This window comes from Calidris pugnax, unplaced genomic scaffold (genome assembly GCF_001431845.1).
Source record: "Calidris pugnax isolate Ruff unplaced genomic scaffold, ASM143184v1 scaffold116, whole genome shotgun sequence".
Classification (NCBI taxonomy): domain Eukaryota; kingdom Metazoa; phylum Chordata; class Aves; order Charadriiformes; family Scolopacidae; genus Calidris; species Calidris pugnax.
The window spans coordinates 121,686-143,015 of record NW_015090877.1 but is presented as its reverse complement, the minus strand read 5'-3'; the positions used below and the strand labels follow the sequence as shown (position 1 = coordinate 143,015).

At 57.0% G+C, this 21,330-nt stretch overlaps 1 protein-coding gene across 1 annotated transcript in view; it reads right to left on the bottom strand.

Annotated features, from left to right (window-relative positions):
* KIF21B (kinesin family member 21B) overlaps positions 1-21,031 on the bottom strand; it is a 28,073-nt gene extending 7,042 nt beyond the window's left edge. Inside the window, exons 1-29 of the mRNA XM_014946284.1 lie at positions 20,994-21,031; positions 18,572-18,794; positions 18,036-18,218; positions 14,921-15,070; positions 14,548-14,682; positions 14,007-14,174; positions 13,400-13,515; positions 12,556-12,751; positions 11,967-12,156; positions 11,789-11,852; positions 11,089-11,313; positions 10,720-10,801; positions 10,146-10,263; positions 9,674-9,865; positions 8,839-9,038; positions 8,579-8,686; positions 8,078-8,146; positions 7,462-7,691; positions 6,926-7,073; positions 6,638-6,832; positions 5,751-5,852; positions 5,447-5,612; positions 5,083-5,143; positions 4,700-4,757; positions 3,993-4,198; positions 3,456-3,530; positions 3,172-3,285; positions 2,451-2,489; positions 75-211 (exon numbers count right to left, since the gene is read on the bottom strand). Coding sequence (XP_014801770.1) covers positions 75-211; positions 2,451-2,489; positions 3,172-3,285; positions 3,456-3,530; positions 3,993-4,198; positions 4,700-4,757; positions 5,083-5,143; positions 5,447-5,612; positions 5,751-5,852; positions 6,638-6,832; positions 6,926-7,073; positions 7,462-7,691; positions 8,078-8,146; positions 8,579-8,686; positions 8,839-9,038; positions 9,674-9,865; positions 10,146-10,263; positions 10,720-10,801; positions 11,089-11,313; positions 11,789-11,852; positions 11,967-12,156; positions 12,556-12,751; positions 13,400-13,515; positions 14,007-14,174; positions 14,548-14,682; positions 14,921-15,070; positions 18,036-18,218; positions 18,572-18,794; positions 20,994-21,031 — 3,988 coding nt within the window. The remainder of the gene's footprint in view (positions 1-74; positions 212-2,450; positions 2,490-3,171; positions 3,286-3,455; positions 3,531-3,992; positions 4,199-4,699; positions 4,758-5,082; positions 5,144-5,446; positions 5,613-5,750; positions 5,853-6,637; positions 6,833-6,925; positions 7,074-7,461; positions 7,692-8,077; positions 8,147-8,578; positions 8,687-8,838; positions 9,039-9,673; positions 9,866-10,145; positions 10,264-10,719; positions 10,802-11,088; positions 11,314-11,788; positions 11,853-11,966; positions 12,157-12,555; positions 12,752-13,399; positions 13,516-14,006; positions 14,175-14,547; positions 14,683-14,920; positions 15,071-18,035; positions 18,219-18,571; positions 18,795-20,993) is intronic.
* Between the last annotated feature and the right edge of the window lie 299 nt (positions 21,032-21,330).

Here is a 21,330-nt window from a genome sequence, read left to right as displayed (position 1 = left end):
TATTGCCCTGTGCTGAGCTGCTCCCATTGTGTCTGCTGGCCAGCACCCCAATGTCCTCTCTGTCCACCACGCACCTTTGGACCCAGTGAAAAGCAGCTCATCGGTGGCATCCAGGCAGAGTACAGGCTTGGTGTGTCCTTCTGCCACAGAGACGCACTGCAGCGGGGCTGTCCGGGCATTCTTGGTGCCACCCACCGGGTTAATGATGCCCCTTGCATGAGAAAGAAAGAAGCAGCATGGTAGGGGGTGTGTGTGGACAGGCACCACGCTACACAGTCCCAGAGGCATGGGAGAACAAGAACTGCTTCACCCCAAGCATCTTCCACCACATGGTGAATGATGGGCCCCTCCATCTGAACCCAGGATGTCTGAGCAAAGCTCTTCATGGAAACCCTGGGAACCTGCCTAGGAACAGTCCCTGTCCGCTGCCTCTGCCCCAGCAATACACATTGGGAAAGAGGGGCTGCCCAGTAACCTCTGCTGTCCTGCCAAACCTCTCATGCCTGGCTGAAGCAGGCAGGAGTCTCAGCTTATTGGTCCTCAGGTCAGTTTGCGACAAACTACACCGTCTCCAGCCTGAAGCTCTGCTGGGATAAGTGTTTCAGAATCCCAATATACAGCACCGCAGCTCCTTGGAGGGCTTCAGCCTGTGGCTGGTGACATTTACATGGAGCTGTTGGAGCGGGGCCAGAGGAGGCCCCGGAGATGCTGGGAGGGCTGGAGCCCCTCTGCCGTGAGGATGGGCTGAGAGAGTTGGGGGGTGTTCAGCCTCAGGAAGGCTCCAGGGAGACCTTGGAGCCCCTTCCAGCCTAAAGGGGCTCCAGGAAAGCTGGGGAGGAACCCTTTATTAGGGAGTGTAGTGATGGGATGAGGGGGAATGAGGTTTTAAACTGAAAGAGGGGAAATTTAGATTGGATACCAGGAAGAAATTCTTTGCTGTGAGGGTAGTGAAATACTGGCCCACGTTGCCCAGAGAAGTTGTGGATGCCCAGGTTGGACAGAGCATTGAGCAGCCTGGTCTAGTGGGAGCTGTCCCTGCCCAGGGCAGGGAGTTGAAAATATATGGTCTTTAAGGTCCCTTCCAACCCAAACTATTCTATGATTCTGTGATTTGGAGACAGGGCCCTGCTCCTATACATAAGGCCACAAAGGTGACAGGACAGCACTGGCATTTGCACCCAGCACCCCTGTTGCGATGGCTGTGGAAGTTACACACCCACCACTGGCTCTGAGCAGGCAAACCTTCCTCCAAGGGACACCTGCTGCCAATCCCTCTGGCCACAGCATCTGCCAATCCCCTCCACCTTAGCAGTGCTCAGGGTGCTGAGGACCTTCCGGACCCTAGCGTGCATGGCCACCAACAGCTCTTCCCAGCTGATGTCCCAAAGAACAGCCCCCACACAGCCATGGGGCACTGGGTTGTGCTAGTCTCTTCTTAGAGGCAGGGAAACTGAGGCATGGGGCTGGAGAAGGGCAAGCCTGAGGCCACGTAAGGTTTGCATTAGTCATGGGGACGAAACACAGGCTCACTAATTTGGGTTTGGAAATCACTACATTGTGATCTTTCTTTCTCAGTCAGCAGCTGCACTTGAAACTCAAACAGCCCTCCCCTGACCCCTAGTGTTTCTACCACTCTCAAAGTGACACTGAATCTAAATGGAAATCCTGGCTCCCCAGGGGGAGATTTTATTGATGGACTTTGGTTGCTGCCTGACTGCAAACCTCCCAAGGTGATGCAGCATGGACAGGTTTGATGCCACCTCCCCAGTGACTGTGGGAACTCAGGGCATGGGCCACGCGTGGGGACACTGGGGTGTTGGAGAGCTGTTGTTCCTAAAGGATGGAGGAAAGGTGGCCTTCGTGTTGGGAAACCTCTGCAGGAGGGTGCAGTGGGACAAGCACAGGAGCACCCTAACCCCAAGGCTGAGCTCTGCACCACAATCTGACTTGCTTTCTTTGGGAAAAAACATCTACCCACCCACAACCCAGCACTAGGGAAGCACAGGCAGGTGTGTGGAGCACCTGGAGATATTTGCCTGGAAGATGCTTGCAAGGACACACTAGGAGTGCCCAGGGTTGCTTGCCCCCTTCCTCAGCATCACACCATCCTGCTGGAGAGCTGGGGGACAGGGTGGGACATGGTGATGTCATGCTGATGACAGCCCATCAGAGACGAAGAAGAACATGCTGCCACCCCAAACCAGCCAGTGCCCGCAGATGAGCCCAGTGCCAAGTTTCCAAGGGCTGATCAGAGCACGAACAGTTCAAGTTCATAATCAAGGGGACAGGGTCAGACACTAGAGGTGGCATGCCAGGAGGGGACAGCACACACAGGCTGGGAGATGGGGGAGAGAAGAAAGGCGCAGGTGGAGCATGCAGGGACAAGGGAGAGGAGACTCGTGAGACAGAGAGAAGGAGGAAGAGGATAATAAATAGAAAGTTGTCTATACCTCAGCACCTCCGAGACAGAGGAATCGCTGTCATCAGACCTAGGGGCAGAAAATTAGCAGGATTATGGGAGAGAAAACCCAGACTAGAAGAGGCAGCAGAGGAGTCAGAGATGGAGGATTGTTATTGCATCCAAGCCAGTGTAGGAAAGAGAGAAGGAGGAGGGGAGAGAGGGAGAAAGAGAAGCACACATGGAGAACCTGGGGAGAGGGCAGAGGAACAGGAGGGCATGTGAGGATCAGACAGCAGGTCTCCATCAGGGAACGTCAGTGCTGCTAGCAATGCTCCGAGACAAGGGCAGCTGCCCGACCTGCTGCAGGGGGAGGCTGGAGCAGCACTTGTGGGTTGATGCCAGTCCTTCAGATTCCTGCAAGCCCCCATCCCGCCTCACCCCATCCTGCTCCACAGCCTTTTCCAGGGGTTCAAGTCTGGCAATGCCATGTCTCCAAGCAGAGCTTAGCCAGAGGCCAAGTCTGCTAACTCCTGAAAGCAGCCAGCTCAAAGGTGAGACACAACAGGCGGGACAGGGCAAGGTCCAGCATGGCCCTTGTAGAGCATCTGCTCCCTCATGAAGAGGAGCAGGGAGCAAAAATGGTGGCAGGAGGCTGGCTGAAACCGACTCAGGTCCTTTGCTCCCACACCTCACCATGGGACTGGGTACACGCCATTTGTTATGGTATGGGTTTCTCTCCCTCAGACACTGCCCGCCCCACCAGGACTTACTTATCCAAGGCAGACCCCTGACTCTGGTTGCTCGTGAGACGAGAGAAGACATTGCGGTCGTTGCGTGGACGGGTGGGTGGGGATGAGGGAGGCGTGAAGCCAACATCTGGAGGCCTGAGCCAGGAAGGATGAGAAGGGCACATGACTTGGGAACTGCTCCCTTAGCAGCTGCCTGGCATACCAGGGCCCAGCAAGAGCTGGCCCACCCAGCATCTCTTGCCACTTGTCTGGGCCACCCAGCCTCTCCCTGCCCAGGTGGCCATTTCTCCAGCTCCCAAGCTCACCTGGCGGGTTGCCCACGGTCATAGGATTTCCTCCTTGTCAGAGGTGAAGTGTCTGAGCCACGAGATTGCCTGGGACTAAAGCAAGTAAAACAGAGCACAGTGGGTGCCTACTCCCCCTGCTCAGATCCTTCCATGCTGAAACTCCATGCCTTTCCCCAGCAGAGCAAAGGAGAAGTTGGCTGCCCTGGAGTCACAATCACAAGATCAGAGGGTGCCTTGAGCCATCCCATGAGCAGCAGAGGCTTTTGGCAAGAAGCCTCCAAGAAGGCAGCGACCTGGGGACACTTGCAGGCCGCCCTTCTTTTCCTCCCTGCTGGAGTACCCATCTCTCCATCTGCAGAGGATACCAACATACTCCTAGGCACTTTCCAAGGCCCGTTGGAGAAACCTACCGCTACTTGCTGCAGACAAGCCTGGAAAGACGCAGAATTGGTCTCACCCTCACCGCTCTGCAACTCCACAGCCTGGGTTTCCCACCTACTGGCCCATGAATTCACAAGCCTCCCAATGCCCAGAGACCCATCACCCCATGCTCACAAGGTGCTTCCTCGCGTGGGCAGGCTGATGGTGCGCGACACCTTCTCCTTGTAATAGGCGTCTCGGACGGAGAAGCTGATCCCATCCTCTTTGATCTCCATGAGGGATGCCAAGGACTTGGTGATGTTCTTGGTGGAGACGTCCAGAGTGGGTCCTAGACACTCAGCTGACACTGCCTTCATCTGCCCTGAGAGCTTGGGCTCTCCCTAAAGCAGGTCAGAGGGCTTAGGCACAGGCAGCATGGCAGGAAGACAGCAAGAGCAGACAGAGAGCTGTGGGGTGGAGCAGCTCATGCTCTCTGGCCGCAGGAGGTTGAGTTCCCCCTGTATCGTGCTGGGAAGCTCCGTACGTGCTGGCGCTCCGTATTCTAAGCAAATGTGCAGAACAACAGGTGCTTTCCTCCACCTTTGCTCACAATGGATGCAGCACTGCACAGGAACCTCCTTGGTGCCCACTCAAATCTGGAGGCCGGTGTTGTGGATGTTTCCCAAGTCTCTGATGCTTCAGAGGACCACAGGACCAGGAGGCCTGGATTCCACCTCATCTAGAGCTGACCCCACCCAGACACCAGCCATACTGCCTTATGCCAAGCCTGGCTCTCCAAGGGTCAGACTATGGAGCCGAGACCCACAGCACTGCTGAACAACGAACCCCTCCATTCCTCCTCCCATTCCCTGTGATAGGGCCACACAGAAAGGTCAACTAACCTTGAACTTGAAGTCATCCTGGCTCGCTGAGCCCTTCATGGTGAAAGACTGAGAGATGCTGTAAGGGGAAGGAACAAAAGATGGATTTTCAGTGCCAAACCCCTTTCAGAGAGCCGGTTGCCACCAGCCCACCAAACTCCTTGGGTCACTCCCTGCTCTTCAGCACCCATTCTCCAAGGGATGACCTAGTTTTCACTCCCTGCTGATGTCTAAGAGATTACTTTGCTCTCCTCCCCAAGAGCTGGGCACCACAGGAAAGCTTAGGTGGGGCTTAGCTCATCCATGTCCATCTGCAAGGTTTCATGGATGGCACCAAACCTCCCACTCCACCCCTGGCCTCCCCAGCCTCCACCAGTTCAGGCAGGGCTGAGCTGGGCGCTCACCTCCCATCTGAAGCCAGGCTGAACTCTGAGACCTCCTCGTCCGTGCTGGTGTAGCCGTTCTCTGTCCAGGAGGGAGACAGCACATCAGCAGTTCAGAGGGGACCCCATTGTACTGAGTCCCGTCTGAACCACATGGTGGAAGTGACAGCTCGGGCAGTTGGGGGGTGCAGTATGGCCGGTCTTCAACCCTGTTGTGTGGTGGCCAGAGCACATGCCCCCACCCAGCATCACCCTTGGGGGAGCTCTGGGCACGCTGGTCCCAGCCATGGAACCTCCATGTGCTTCTTGGGGGGCTGGCATGGGTGGGCACCTCGCCCTCCAGGCAGCACGCCCGGCACAAGGATGTGCCAGCCCTGGGTCCCACCTTGCTGGACGTTGTGGATCAGAGCCTGCAGTTCAGGGTGTGACTCGGCCTTCTCCCGCAGGGCATCCAGGATGGCGTGGTTCTGTGAGGCGCCGGTCATGTCTGTCTGCCGCAGGCGCCCCTCCAGCAGGCGGATCTGGGCCTCCTTCTGTGCCACCTGCAGCCCCTGGGAAGGTCACGCCAGGCCTTAAGTGGGTGTCTTGGTTCCCTACTAGCAGGTCCCCACCCTGGCACCCTCCTCCCCTCCCCAGCTGTGGGAAACCCATCTGGGGAAACGCATCTGGGTCCCGGCTTGGCCCCACACCTTGTCGATGGAGGCCTTCAGGAAGTTGTCCAGCAGGAGACGGGCTTCGGCCAGGGAGCAGGAGCTGATCACAACTGAGGTGTCTGTGGAGTCCAGCTCCTCCTGAAATGCGGAGGGACAGGAGTTGGATGCAGCAGGGAAGCTTTGTCACTAGGTGTGGGATGGAAAGAATGGGCGCTGTGGCCAGCACAGCACCTCCACTGCCCCACCAGCACTCCCTAGTCCTGATATTTGCTCTCCTCAGTCTACCCAAGTGGGTACTGGGGAGATCCAGCCATGAAGACAACCAACGCAACCTGAAGCGCTTCTGGGTTGCTACAGGAATCCTGGTGCCAACACTTAGACACTAATCTGCAGACACCAACCTCACCCAAATCCACAGCAGGTCAGGTCACCAGTCCAAAAGCTACTGTGACTTAAAAACAACCCCTGCCAATCTGTGTGACAGCGGGGATAGCACACAGCCTCCAACCCAGGCTGCAGCCACTAGAGGGAAGCCAGGAGCTGCACAGCATCTCTGGGGCCTGCCCAGTGTCTAAACTGGACACAACACCTGCAGGGTTTCTGCAAAGGCAATCCTCCTCGGGATGTTTCCAGCACATAACACTCCCCGGGTAGGTTGGGGGCCGCAGCTTCCATCCATCCCAGGACGGTGGAGCATGGGGTATCAGCAGTGGGTCCATGGACCTGCAAGGACCTGGCAGCGCTCCCCTCCACAATTAACCACCTAATGAGGAGCAACTGTGTGGGTGAAGCCCCATGGAGTGTGTGGCACAGCTCACAGGAGGACTCCAGGATGCCCACCCTGACCATTCCCAAGGACACCCTCACCTCCCAGGGATGCTCCTACTCTCTCTTTACCAGCTGGGCCCAGTCCATCCGCCTACCTTGGTCTCTTCAATCTGCATGATGGTGGCCTGGCAGTCAGAAATGCTATCGTTGATGTAGTCGATGTTGGCCCCCAGCACCTCAATCTCCTCGTTCAGCTCCTGCAGCCCCTTCTGCTCCTTGGGGCCCTCTGCCTGCAGTTTCGCCCTCTTGCCCAGCAACACCTCCTGCAGCAATGCCAGCTCCTCACGTTTCTGGGGGAAAGAGGGAGATTAGCACTGTCAGTGTGCTGTACCCCTGCCCCGCACCCACCAGGCAGCCTTCTCTGTCGCCAGCGTCACTGTCACCTTGATGAGCCGCTCCATGTCAGCCTCCAGGTTGATGATGGTCATCCTCTGCATGACGATGTCGAAGATGCGCCGCTCCAGTGACTGCCACTTGAGGCGGGCGGCTTTGCTGAAGGTCTGGCTTGCTCCCTTCTTGGGGAACTTCTTCCTACAGCCAGAGGGGAGAAGACGCATATGGGTGACTGGCCTGGCAGGCTGTGCTTGCCCCAAAAGGATGCTTGGCCTCTAGCTAGCCAGGAGTGGAGGAGGCATCTGTATAATTACTGGATTGCCCAACTTTTCCATTGCCCCTTAGCAAAGAGAGGGACAGGAGATGAGCCCAGCAGGCTTTGTGCCATGGTGTTTAATGCTTGTGGAAGGCCAGCACTGGGCTCAAGCCCAGGTGACAGTCAGTCACACTGCCAGTACAGCCTGTCACTGGGTCGGTCAGTGGCTTAACGTGGGCCAAAGGCACAGTAAGAAGCTGGCGTTCAACCTCCATCATCAGCCAGACATGGGAATCCTGGGATGCCTCATTACACAGCCCCTGCCCTGACCTGGTGGGTCGAGCCCCATTCACAGGGGATGAGGGGTCTCCCAGGAAATTGTTGATTTTCCTGTTCCACTGTCGCACGATGCTGGAGACGGAGCGAGCACCGGACTCAGGCTCGGAGGAGGTGGTACTGGCTGAGACCTCTGCACCTGAGTCCAGCATGGCCGGCTTCTGGCTCGTCCTCCCTGCGACCCGGTCTGACATGGGCTTGGCGAGACGGCGCAGCGCTGAAACCTGCTCAGAAGAGAGACAGAGCAAGAGAGTGTCAGACAGCCCAAACCTGTCGCCATCACTCCCAGGTCCCCATGGGATCACGATCAGCAGCTCTGGAGACCTTAAACCCCAGGGCCATTTGTGCCTCATGGGTTTCCCCCTTCTCCTTCATAGCCCATTCCCTGCTGCCAGACTCAACTGCTCCGGGATATGGGCAATTGTCTCTTGCCTGCAACCACCTCCCACCTGGATACTGAGCCATAAAAGTCCTCCCACCCTTTTGATAAACCCACTTCCAGAGCTGGCACTGTCTGGAGGACGATGTATCTCTGAGCCAAGCACTGGGGCCAGGACCCCCATGGGGGCTGGGGGCTACATGGAGGCAAAACCACTCTCCTGCCCCTTACCTCCTGGGTTTTCCTCCGCAGCACTATTTCCTGCTGCCTCTTCTGAGACTCCAGAGCCCGGATCTGAAACTGCACAAGAAAAAGAGAGACTCCTGGGGTCCTGCCCAGGCACCCCAGTGATGGTCACAGTCCCAAGGCTCACACCACCAAAGCTTGGAGCAGGTACTTTGCCATGAACAGCCTCACTTCTGATTTTAACAGTGAGCAGGTTTCCAGCCTTGAGGCGCTTGAGGCTGACCCTGATGGCACATTGTCCCCTGAGCATGGTGGTGAGCTCGCAGCATCTTGCACAACCACACTAGGAGCTGCAGGAAGCCCTTGAGCGCCATTCAGCCGGGGCTATGTGGCCCTGTTGAGGCTATAGGTGTAGCCACAGGCCCCAAGCTTCACCAATGGATATTTATGAGCACCTCGGAGTGCCAGGACAGGAAAAACATCCACTCCCAGCCAGCCCAGTCCCCCCCCTGCATGGGGGGCCATGTGGGCAGACTGCGCTCACACCTCCTGCCGGCGCTGCTCCTTCTTGAGCTGTGCAATCTCCCGATTCCTCTTCGTCTCTGCCAGCCGCCTCCGCTGCTGCTCCTCCCGCATCTGCTTCATCAGGGCAACCTGGAACAGGAGGGTACAGTGTGTCAGTGCGGGTGCCTGTCCCAGACAGACAGATGCCCTGCACTTGTTACCAGGGGTGGAAAACATCGCTTCTGAGCAGGAAGCCAGACTTGACTGGGGAATGCCCTTCCTGCCCTGGCATGTCCAGGTACCTTTGCCTTCTTCATCTCGGCAACCTCTGCCTGCAGCTTCCTCAGCTCCCGCTCATAGCGGGACTGATTCTTGAGCAGGCGAGCATGCTCCTTCTGGGCTGCCTGGAGCTTCTGCAGGTCCCTGTTCATCTCCTTCAGCCGCTTCTCATAGTCTGCTTTGATCTTGTTGGCTTTCTCCTCTGTGTAGCATTCCATGGTGCCTGGCAGAGCGAGGAGAGAGCTTGTGATGGCCATGCACCCCAGGCCTGCACCTACACCTCCATGCCTGGAGGTGCCAGGCACTGTTCCCTCCTTATCCCTCACCCCTCTGCTCTGGCCCCACCACAGGCTGGGATCTATCTGGGAGCACCCACTGGAAGACATGGGTTCAGGCTCAGTGCAGGGTGCAAACAGTGGGTTACAGCACAGTTGCTGGGCTGAGAGGAGTTACAGACCTAGACCTACAGCCATGAGCTTGTGTGATCATGCCCTGCTGAGCCTAGAGATGAGCTACACCACTATGTCTTTGAGGTCTTCATGTGCCCCTCAGCATCTGTTTCCCAACGTATTCCCACATCCCATGAAGTGGTGTTCAAGGCTAGAATCTTTGCCTCGCCATCCTTTCCAGCCACCTCTCCAGTACCAGTGTGATTAGGAGCTCTTAGTCCTGCTCCCACAGCAAGACAAGCAGGGTCTTGGGAGTCCCAGCGGCTCAAGCAGAGGCAGGGGGATGTCAAAGCCAGAGCCAGCATTGTGTGCAGGGGGTGGATGATTTGGGTCTGAGTGAGCTGGACAGGAGCGGGGAGTGGGGCCCCATGCTGCAGGGATGGGATCCCATGGGTGAGGTAATTCTCACTGAGGTTCTGTAGGACCCGGTCCCGCTCCAGCTGTGTGTCCCGGATCTTGTTCTGCAGCAGGATCAGCTTCTCCTCATACTGGTGCTTGAGAGTCTGCAGGCGCCGCTGACTATTCTCCAGCTCATCAATCAGCTTCTGCTTGATCTCTATCTCACAAGTCAGATCCGCCAGGTCGGCCTGGAAATTCACGGCTGGAGGACAGTGGTGAACAGTCAGGCTGGGAGGGATGGGGGAGCTTCGCTCCCACAGCCCCTCTGAGCCACAGCACACAGAGAGGGCAGAGGGAGCTGATAAGAACTCTCTTTGGGAGCAGCAGCACCCTAAAGAGCATAGAGACTCCCTGCAGTAACCCTGGTGCTTTTCCAAGTCCCTGTGGCTGGGCTGTCCCTTCCAGGAGCAGAACTCAGGCCCAGGAGACACGAGCAAATGCACCCCCATACCCTGGGATGCATGTGTGGCTCTGCACTTTACCCTTCTCCTCTGCATCAGAGTCTGAGTCCACCAGGCTCTCCTCACTGCCCGAGTCCTCATCTTCATCCTCACGTCCATCCTCTTCCTCACAGCCGCTCTCGTCCTGTTCCTCCTCCTCCTAAGAGACAAGTGCCTAACCTCAGCCTGCAGCATGGCCTTGCCCTTTTCCCTACAGCTCTTCCCTCCTCTATATCTGAGCTGTAGCACCCACCATGGGCCTCAGCCTCCCACACAGGATGCCTGGGGGCTGCAGCACTGCTTCTGCCCCCCTGGTGTATACTGTTGAGAGGAGCAGCTCTGAGCCCCATCCATCCCCTCCCACCTGAGTAGCACTGCATCGCCCAATCCCCTTCACCTACATTTGTTGAAACCAAGCCCAAAAAGAAGTGGGCTCCTTGCTCCACAGCAGGGCTGGATGGGGAGCATCCAACTTTCCCCTACTCCACCATGCAGTCCTTGGCTCCTCGACCCCCCTAGCCTGCTTGCAGGGCCAGGCTGGGCTTGGACCCTCTCCCACATGGGGTGATGACAATGGTCCAACAACCCCCTCTGTATGAGCATGAAGCCTGCTCACCTCTTCCACTTCATTCTCATCCGTTTCCTCCCCATTGTCCTGCTGCAGTTTCTGCCGCTTCTTAAATGCTTCCTTCTCTGGGCTGGAGGAGAACAGATGTGCTGGTGAGTCCCAGCATGGGGAAGCCCAAGGATGGGTCCTCCTGGAGTCCCCTCCTGCTTTTGGACCCTTTGGGGAAAACAGCCTCTGGGATCACATGGTGGGTGACCAGCAGGCCAACAGCAACACAGTGCTGGGTGGGGGACGCAGGTGTTTGGGCTCCACATTTAGCATGGGTGGGGGAAGAAGCAGGATACCCAACCCCACAAGTACAGACAGGGATCGATATGCAGCCTTCCCTTCCCAACATCTCACAGCAGCTGTCTTCACCTTTTCCTCCGCTGCCTCCTCTCTTTCTTTTTCAAGCGCTCCAGGTCCTGCTTGGCCCGTCGGAGGACATCGGAGGCCTCCGTCTCCACTGGAGCAGCAGGGCTGCACAGACCAGCCAAGCCGGGTGCTGGGGATGAGCTCATGGAGTAGGGAGGCCGGGCAGAGACACGTGAGAGGCTGCGACGCAGAGACTCATTCATGGACTCGCTTTCCAGGAGCTTTGTCCTAGGGAGTAGAGAAATGATGTGGTCAAAGAGGGGACATCCCACTGTCCCTGAAGGAGGGGACCTTGCCTCGTTTTAGGATTGTGTGAGCCAGGGACAGAGTCACCATAAACCCATTCCCATTCATGTTGGGTTAGAAGGTCAGGATTGCTGCAAGACAGGGTCCAAGGACCACACAAGAGACTGGGACAGACCCAGCTTTGTTGGGGCAGCAGTCCCTGGAAGACACCACACGCTCTGCCAGGATCTTCTGCTCCATCAATGGCCACAAAAAGGACTGGCCAAAGCACTGCCCGGCACCAAGGCTGGGACTCCCACAGCCCCAGTGGTCTCAGCTGCTTCTCTGTCAGGGCTGACAACTCACCCCAGTGATGCTGGAGACATGGAGCTGTGAGCCACACCTGGGCTCAGACCCCACCATGGCACCCTCTGGCCTGGGGATCCAGGTGACTCACCAGCCCCCATGCCTGGCTCACCTCAGCTCTTCAATCTCTCGGATGTAGTTCTGGATGAGGGCACCAATGGCTTCATTACCATCACCTGGAGGAGCAGAGACACGGGTGGGTCAAGGCAAGACATAAGCTGTACCGTAGTACCCATCCCAGCTATGCTGGCTGAGCTGACCCATGATGCCACGCACTAGCCCAGCCTCACCTGCCTTGGCGAGCATCAGATTGGCCTCCTGGCTCATGAGGTGGGTGACCCTGCTGTTGATCGCATCGATGGCTTCCTGCATGGCCTTCACCCGCATGCGCAGGGCACTGTTCTCCTTCTGCAGCATGGCGTTCTCACGGAAAAGGTCACTGTAACCCTCTGAGCCATCCTCCCCAATGACCCTCTTGCCCTGTGGGGACAGGAGAGGAGTCCCTGAACATAGGGCAAGCTGGGACGTGGAGGCCTACTGCTGCATCCCTGAGGGCAGTCCAGCCACCAAAGCAGGAGCAGGGACAAACCTAAGGAGCAGGAAGGCCTGAGCTCAACAGGCAGAGAGTGAGAGATTCTTCAAGGCTGCTCCCTGCCTTAGCATCCCCAAGAGACTTGCCCAACGTCCTGTGCCAGGGCAGGAGCTGAGTCCTCGTCTCTTAAGCCTCCTGACCTCTCCCAGCAATGACCTCTATTAATGGGGGCAGAGCCTGGTAAACAGGAGGGACTTTCCCACTAAAATTGCCCCAATTAAAACATGAGGAGGAGGCTTTGTGCTTCTGTATACATCCCACCTCTGCAAGCTCGCTCGGCCACTCACCGCCTTGTACTCCATCAGCTCCATCTGCAGGCGGGCAATCTCGGCCCGCAGGGCACTGATCTGCTGACTTGTCTTGTCCTGGTTCACCACGACCTTGTTCTTGATGTTGCGAGCCCGGTTGGCATACTTGAGTGTGTTCAGGGTCTCCATGAAATCCCGGTCAGATGGGCTCACGCAGGCAATCATGATGGTTTGGCTTGGAGAAATGAAGGTCAGGATGAAGAGATGATTTCCTACACTCTGTGCCAACTTGACAAATGGACATCTGGGACCCATCACAGGCCACATACCCCCTATACATCCATCCTAGACCCTTTTGTGTTTTATAACCAAGGTTATAACTGGGTTCAGTTATAACTGAAGGTTATATCAAGGTTATAAACCGGGTTCAGTCCCTCCCAGAGCCAGAGCACTGGCAAGACCCTATGAGGAATGTATCACGTGGCACTGAGCAAAGCCAACCTCCACCAGCCAGCCCACGTGCACCAGGACTGCTGGGGAAGAACAGGTTCTTCAGACAAGTACCCCCAAAGCAGGCAGGGAATTCAATCCATCTCGTGCTGGGCGACACCACCTGCTAAGTCCCAGATCTGCAAAGGCTCTGGAGTGTTTTGCACCAGCTAATTCTGCCCAGGCTAATCGTGCCTGGGCCTCATGAGGAGCCAAGTTCTTTACATCTGCAAAGTCATGCACTACCTACCAGGCGACATCCTCTCCCCACCAGGCATCCAAAGCAGAAGACATCCAAGACCTGAAATAGCTCCTACATGGTTCCAGAGACCCTTGGCCCTATTTGCCCTGCAGTCCTCTCCCAGGGCTCAACCCTAGCCTGGGACCTTCTTACCTGTTGCCCCCAAGGGAATCCTGCAGGAGGCGGGTGAGCTTGGAGTCGCGGTAGGGCACATGCACAACTTTCTTGCTCTGGTCTCCGAGGGCACTAATGACGTTCCCCAAAGCCAGCTACCAACAAAAAAGAAAGGCAACCCTGAAATTCAGCCCCTGCTGATAACACAGCTGTCATGTAGCCAGCACATCAGACCTGGGTACCTGTGCTGCAGCACAGCTTTGGGGTGCAAGAGGCATGGGGCTTCCCTTGCCAGTCTCAGCATCTGCCCCCTCCCTGGGCTGTCCCTCTCTTCCACATGCACCAAGGAGCAGCATCGAGCCCTGGAGACTTTTTTCAAGCTCAAGTTAGCAGACCTTGACCTTTTGGGGACTTGCACCTTTGTGCCCAGCTCTACCCCTTCCTGTCCTCAGCAGCAGGGCTGTGCCCTCACCACTGGCATTTTGGATTGTATATATTCCTTCCTACAGCGCCAGGCAGCATAAACCCCAGCAGAGACAGCAGCAACCCCAACAGGCCCAAGCAGCTCCAAGCAGGACACAAAGGTGTCCCAGGTTCCCCCAGGCAGGCCCTGCCTCCCCCCTCTCCTTGCACGCCGGTGGCCTACCAGCCCACAGTTGATGGAGATGCCTTCCTTCGCTCTCTCGCCAGTAGCTCCCGTTCGCTTCAGCCTCTCTGAGCCAGCCAGGTCTACGAAGTGAAATTTGGCTGTGAGGGTCTCATACTCAGTGGCAGGTTGGGTTCCGTCCAGGAGGCTGGTCACCTCCCCGTTCACCTGCAGCCAGGCATACATGGAGAGGATCACCATCAAGGACGCAGAGCAGGCAGAAGCTCCCTCAGAAGTTAGCAACAGCCTGAGCATTCATGCTCCGCATCCCACCCCTCAAGGACAAGGGAGAGGGTCCCAGCGGCATCTTGCTCTGGACCATCCCTTGGGCCAGACCATCCCTGCCTTGGAGGGGGCTGCTCCAAAGCAGACCTCAGCTCCCATTAAAGGCTAACACTTGCTATGACTGGAAAGAAGAAAGACAAAGCCCTGCCCCTCTTTGCAAGATTTCAAACCCTTTCCCTTTCCAAGAGACCGCCCCCACATTGCCTGGGTATCAGATCCAGGAACAGCCCAGCCATGAGGAAGGAGCACAGCTCACCAGCTCTGGGCGAGTGCACACTCTCATCTGGCACAGGTGAATGGTGAAGATGGCGTGGGACCGAGAGCTCTGCACATTCATCTGGGTGCTGGCGGTGGTGCGGGAAAGTGCCCCCTGTTTTAGGCACTGGATCAGCTACAATGAAACAGGACAGGGAAGAACAAACCTTGAAGCACCCTTCTAGGGAGCGAGGACAGCACCCTGCCACAGCCCAGTGGGCACACCAACCTCTCCCTGCATCACTCCAGGGCTGCTCTGTCCCAACCCGGGTGAGATCTCCCCCCCTTGCCTGGCTGTCCCCACGTAGCACAGCCCTTGGCAGTAGGCACCCAGCTGCCATCCCTCTTCCATGTATGTCCCATCCTGCACCCACCTCATCCTGCGAGCTGATGAGGCGTGATGTGACCCCTGTGGTGTAGATACTCCCACTGGCATCCTCATGGATTTTGATGTTGGATTTGCGGTGGCGTGCATCAGGGTCACGGGCACTGTCAAACAGGTCCAGGATCTCCTCGTTGTAGAGCTGAGCAGGGTGGGAAGCAGGTGCGGGGTGAGTAGTAGCGAGCAGGAGGCTGCTAGAGCCTGGCACAGCAGGACCAACAGGATCTGCCCTCTGCCATCCTGCTGCTGCAGTCCTGGGAGCCAGGAGGACAGGCTGCACAGCTGGGGGTGTGCGTGTGCTCACGCATACGTCCAACACGTGTGTGCTTAGGCAGGGCTGAGCAGGAGAACTGGTCTGCATGCAAGTGTAGGAGAGGACACACAAGCGTGTGCGTGCAGATAGGAGATGATGGATGGGCAAGCTCTGACTTGGATGCATGGGCACCCAGCCAGTGACAGGATGCCCAGACGGAACGGTGTGTGTGTGCACGTGTGTGTGCAGGCGTGCATACATGTGCCTGACTGCCCCATGAAACTCTGAGCTGAAGTCAGGGTTGGTTCCACCTGCCTGACCTTGACCTGTGCCCAGCCCACAGAAGGAGCTTTGTGGGAACCTTTGACACTTTCAGAGCTCTGTCCCCAGAGCAGTCACCCAGGACCTGTGCTTCCCCCGAGGCTTCCCTGCTCACCAACCCCCCCGACCACACAAGCCAGTGGAGCCCCTCTCCCAGCACAGCTCCCTGAGGTCACCTCCTCCAGGTGGAAAGGGGACAAGGGGGACCAGAGAGTGCTGGATGAGCAGGGAAAGCCCTGAGGGCCTAGAGCTGGCAGAGGGTGCCCCCATCCGTATCTTGACCCTGCAGCATTCTCTCTTGCCCTGGGGCAGAGGGACATCCCTGCCCGTGTGTCCCACCACCACACAATGCCACATGTCACCTTCTTGCACCCACGTCCCGGTGCAGAGCAGGGTCACCCGAGGACTGCAGGCTCCTGGCTAGCAGAGCGGATCAAGCTAATCTGTCCCTGGCCGTTCCAGGTACAGAGGGGCTCCCCGAAGGTTTAACCCTGCTCCGACAGCCTGCTCCCAGGAGGAGAGTCACAGGACAGGGATCAACAGGGCCAAATCCTGTACCACTGCCGGGACAGCAGGGTTGGCAACCAGCATCTGATGTGGCCACATGCCCACACTGGCACAGGAGAGCCATTAACAAAACCCTCCCTGCATTGCACAGCAACAGAAGAGCTCCTGATCTGACATTCATGCTTGCAGGGTGGACCAGTGGTCAAAGCCCTTGGCAGGGTTCAATGGCCACCATGCCACCAGGCCACCAACGGGTTTTTATTTTTCCCACATGTAACAGAGCCCTTGGAAAGCCTTTATGCCCCCTGAGCTGGCAGATGCCTCCCCTTCTGGGGCTACCAGTGTCCCACTGGGCACAGCTGGAATGGGAAATGTGACCATGAGTGGCTTTGAAACACGGCAGAGGAAGCCTTGCTCCCATCCTCCACCACAGCCACTGGACAAACATCTCCGAGGCTATTTTGAGAGCCAAAACCACCAGGGGTCAGAGGTGGTGAAGGTAGAGAAAGGCTACAGGAAATCCCCATGGCAGCTGGTGAGACCCCATGCAGGGCCACTGTTCCATCACCCCAAGGTGCCCCTGGGGTTGTGCTGGATCTCTGGGACTGCAGAGATGCCTCCTAGGATGGCTTGGGATGGAGGCAACACAGGCATAGGCATCCCTTCCCCAGTGTTCATCCTTCACATGTCCCAACCCCAGCTAACAAGTCACCCAGCTCCTCGGGGCAAGAGAAACTATAGCTGGACAGACAGCAGAGGATCTCCTAGAGGGCAGATACCAAGGCTGAGAGGGAAAGTGTCGCATAGGGTGAGGGGACGCACTGATGCTGGCTGAAGGTCAGCATCCAATCTGATAGCCCAGGAAAGGCAGGACTATGCCCCAACCCCAACAGAGTTATGGGACACTCCAGCAGGTGAGAAAGCCCGACAAGGTTCATCCTGCAGAAGGACTTTCGAACAGGCAGGAAATTGTCCCCGTTTCCAACCCAGCCCATGGTTTCCCCAGAGCAGAGCCCCACAAGGCCAAAGATGCCTGGGAAGGCAGCCAGGAGCTTGGACAGGTTAAGTGGTGGGGAAGGAAAGACGTGGCTGGACACAACAGCACCATGGGAGCTAAAAAGGGCTCTGTGGATGGAAAGCTGATTGAGAAGGATTTTTCCGGCAAGCAGGTCAGCCCAACAGGCTAGAAGGTGACTTTGAGCACTGCTTCTGCTCTCCAGGCCATTGACTTCTGAAGGAACCCAGATATGACAGCCACCAAAGCCACGTGAAAGCAAGATCACAACACGAGGCCTGTGTCTCTACCCGCGTGTCTCCTCTGGGCTGTACCCCAGATCAGCACACCAACCAGATGAAGCTCGTTCAGGAGCTCAGCTTTGCTCAACATCACCTTATGTTTTCTCACCAGGGCCTTAAACCAGTTCCCATCTTGAAATCTTTCACCCCAGGACCTGCCACAGGGAAAACACTGCAGACACACAAGGTCCACAGACTTTCTGGGACAAAACTCTCCAGGGAAAGAAGCAGTTAATAAAGAGGCTTTTTAAATGGAGAGGCCGAGGCAGAGGCAGGAGAGGAATCAAAAATACAACAAAGTACATGGGAAATAACACAGCCCTTCCTCAAATCCCCACAAGAATGGCACTTCTTCCTCTCCTTGTTTCACAGGGAACACTGGTCCAGCAGTGGGGGAGCAAGTATGCCGCTATCCTCAACCTCAAACAGGAGTTAGCAAGCCCAGAGCCCCCTGAACCTCCAGAGAACCAAGGCATAAGCCCCTCTCCCATGAGGGGGGGCTCTCTGTAGCCAAGAAAGTGCCACAGTTTGTGCCCATCTTGAGGTCAACAACATTCTGGTGCTTTGAGTCTCCTCTGCCTAGAGACGCGTTCCCAGCTACACGCCTGCTGTGGGGTCCAGCTCAGCCAGGGAACAGCCAGGACATGGGAGACTCAAGGAGCCCAGGACATGGGAGCTAAGCAAAGGACAGGGCAGTGCCACAATGTCACTCAGGCGTGCTGTCACCAACCTCCAGGAACTGGGCGCTGACTTTGAACTCAGGTGCCGCCATGCCCTGACTCTGTGCCGCTCGCTTGCGTTCCTCGATGCCGCTGAAGAGGTGGCCAATAGCCCGTGGGATGATGCCCTGCTCATCCTCAGAGATGTTCATGTCGAAGCCGGTGCCCATGGTGTACGTCTTCCCTGCGCCAGTCTGTGAAGAGGCAGTATGGGGGGAGCTGGCTGGTCCCTCCCAAGCTCAGCTCTGCCCACTGCACCCCACACCTCCCTCTGCCACCCCAGGCTACCCAATGCTGATCCCCACCATCACACCAGTTCCCACATTCCCACCCCAGACCTGCCTCCCTCTCCTCCCACCCAAGGCTACCCCCTGTCCCAGCTATTACTCAGCCCAGGGACAACTCTCTGTCTGCTCCACACCCGGGAGCTTGTATCTCTCCCACCTCCTCTAACCTCTGCAGATGCCATCTCAGCGCCCCCAGCACCCAGCACTGCAGGACAGCCCAATGCCCATGCCAGAGTCCAAGGAGTGGGCAGCACATGTACCTGGCCATATGCCAGCACGGTGGCATTGTAGCCCTCGAAGCATCCTTCAATGAGCTTGCCCACGCATGTCGTGTAGATCTGCTCCTGCCACGTGTCAAGGTCAAAGACAAAGTCGTAGGTGAAGGCCTTGTCCTTCCCCAGCAGCACCTGGGGCTCGCCTGGTGTCACCGAGGTACAGATGTGACATCCCTCTATTTTCTCTTTGGACAGTTGGGGACGGATCCTGTAGGAAGAGAAGCGGGCTGAGGGCAGCCTCGGGGCTCACCCCCGTCTGGGGGACACAAGTCTGGTCCTGAGGATATGAGCATGACCTGTGCTGGAACTGTGGGTGCTACGGGCAGGGGACCAGCAGCACCCCCACCTGCAGAGTGCAGCAAAGAGAGCAGGGCACGTTTCAGCTCCTGCACCCAGCGAAAGAGGTTCATGGAATCATGGAATTTTCAGAGTTGGAAGGGACCTCTAGAGATATCTGGTCCAACTCCCCTGCCAAAGCAGGGTTGCCCAGAGCACATCACTCAGGAGCATCCAGGTGGGGCTTGAAGATCTCCAGGACCTCCCTGGGCAGCCTCTTCCAGGGCTCTGCCACCCTCACCCGAAAGAAGTTCTTCCTCATATTTGAATGGAACTTCCCCTGTTCCAGCTTGTGCCTGTTGTCCTGTCACTGGGAACCACTGAAAAGAGTCCGGCTCCATCCTCCTTCAACCCCACCCTTAGATACTTGTAAACGTAGATAAGGTCTCCCCTCAGCCTTCTCTTCTCCAGGCTAAAGAGCCCCAGCTCTCTCAGCCTTTCCTCATCAGGGAGATGCTCCAATCCCCCAATCATCTCTGTTGCCCTACGCTGGACTCTCTCCAGCAGTTCCCTGTCTCTCTTGAGCTGGGGAGCCCAGAACTGGATGCAGGATTCCAGTTGTGGCCTCCCCAGTGCAGAGCAGAGGGGGAGAATGATCTCCCTCGACCTCATGGCTACACTCTTCCCTACACAGCCCAGGATTCCATTGGCCCTCTTGGCCACAAGGGCACGTTGCAGGTTGGTGCATCCCAGCCGCCTCCACAGCCCTGGTGACAGGCAGGGCTGGGTACCACGGCACAGGCAGACCCAGCAACGACATGCAGCCTGCACTTAAAAATGCCCTCACACCAACAGCTAAATAGCCTATGCTGGCTCCCCACGCTTATGCTGGCTCATTCCCCAACATGCCCCCGGCCAGGCAGCCAGCTCTGGGCTGCACATAGACACTGATCGATACATCAAAGCAGCCCTCCTGGGGACTGCCAGGGTGCAGGCAGGCAGACGGGATGCGCTGCCACCAGCCGCGCTGGCTTGAGAGGCAGCGAGATCAAACTGCAGTTACAAAGGCTTGAAATGCAAAATGCAAAAACACGATGAGACAGTCCCAGTGCCAAAACAACCGTCTAACCCCAAACCACCGCCCAGCCCAATGGCTGTCCCCAGCTGTGGGCTCGGCAGATGGGAAGGGAACAGTTGAGGCTGTGTTGTGCTCCTGGCTCCAGCAGCATCCAGGACCGACCTGCCGCATCCCCACCCACCGTGCTCAAATCCTCCCCGAGAAATCTGCATAGTGAACAGCTGGCCCCGCGCAGGCTCTGCTTTGGCACAGGCACTGGCTGTCTTAGGGCTGCAGCAGCTCCAGCTTTGGGTAGATGTGCCGGCTGCGGGAAGCTGTCTGGTCCTGGGGGACTCATGAAGAAAGAGGGAGAGTGGAGCCAAGTGCCACGGCAAACAGCTCTCATTAGAGCTAATGACTGCACATCTCCCCTCCCTGGGTGCTTCATAAACACAGCTATTAATTCCTCTGAAGCCACATCGCTGGCAAGCCGGCACAACGACTGCTGCAGCTTTGCAGACTGGGGCAGAGCCACCACTCCATGCCAGCCTAGCCGGCAGCAAGCAAAGTCCGGAAGGGCCAAAACCCACTGTGGTTGGGGATGGGGTGTCCGCAGCAGGAGCACACCACTCACCCTCCCAGGAGCCTGCTCAGCAGACGTGGGAACAGCTATGTGCAGCCGTAGGAATATTTAGCTCAGCAGCCACAATAGAAAGCAGCTTCTGATGTTCTCAGCCCTAGACTTGCTGCTGTTGCCTTCCCAGGGTCCCACCCTCCTCCAGAAATATTAACCCCAGCTTTAATTACTTTTTGACCAACATGATATGCTTCCCCCTTCCCCACCCCAGACATGCACAGCGGCAGTGTCGCCAGCAAACAGGCTGAGGAACAAACTGGAACCATAGTATTTTTGGATATTTTTTTCCTCTCAAGAAAAATGAGAGCAGGGTTTTTAGCAAAAGATTTCTTATTATTTTTCCCCCCACTCCCTCCAGGTGCACATGGGCTTGGAAGAGAGACAGCGCTGGAGGGGCAAGTGCACATGAATTTTCCATAGGGCATTTGGGGACCTACCTCAAGCCTGGCCATGCTGGGCTGTTCCAGCTGTCCATACGCCAACACGAATGTCTCCCCTACTCCTGCTCCCCAGCCAGCTCCAAGCACCTGAGGGACCCCATCACTTGCTCTGGCTCTCACAGCCAGGGACCTGCAGGGGACCCAGGAACCAGACCTTAATGTGCACCCCCGTGCCATCCGTCTCCCTGGGGCAATGAGATGTGGGAGCCCCCTGGGGGTGTCCTGCTGTCCAGGCCACCGGCCAAGCATCACCTAGGGATGTCCTTTGGGAGCTGCTGCCAGCTGTTGTGTGAATACTACAGATCCCTGCTGCAACAGTGGGACACGTAGAGCG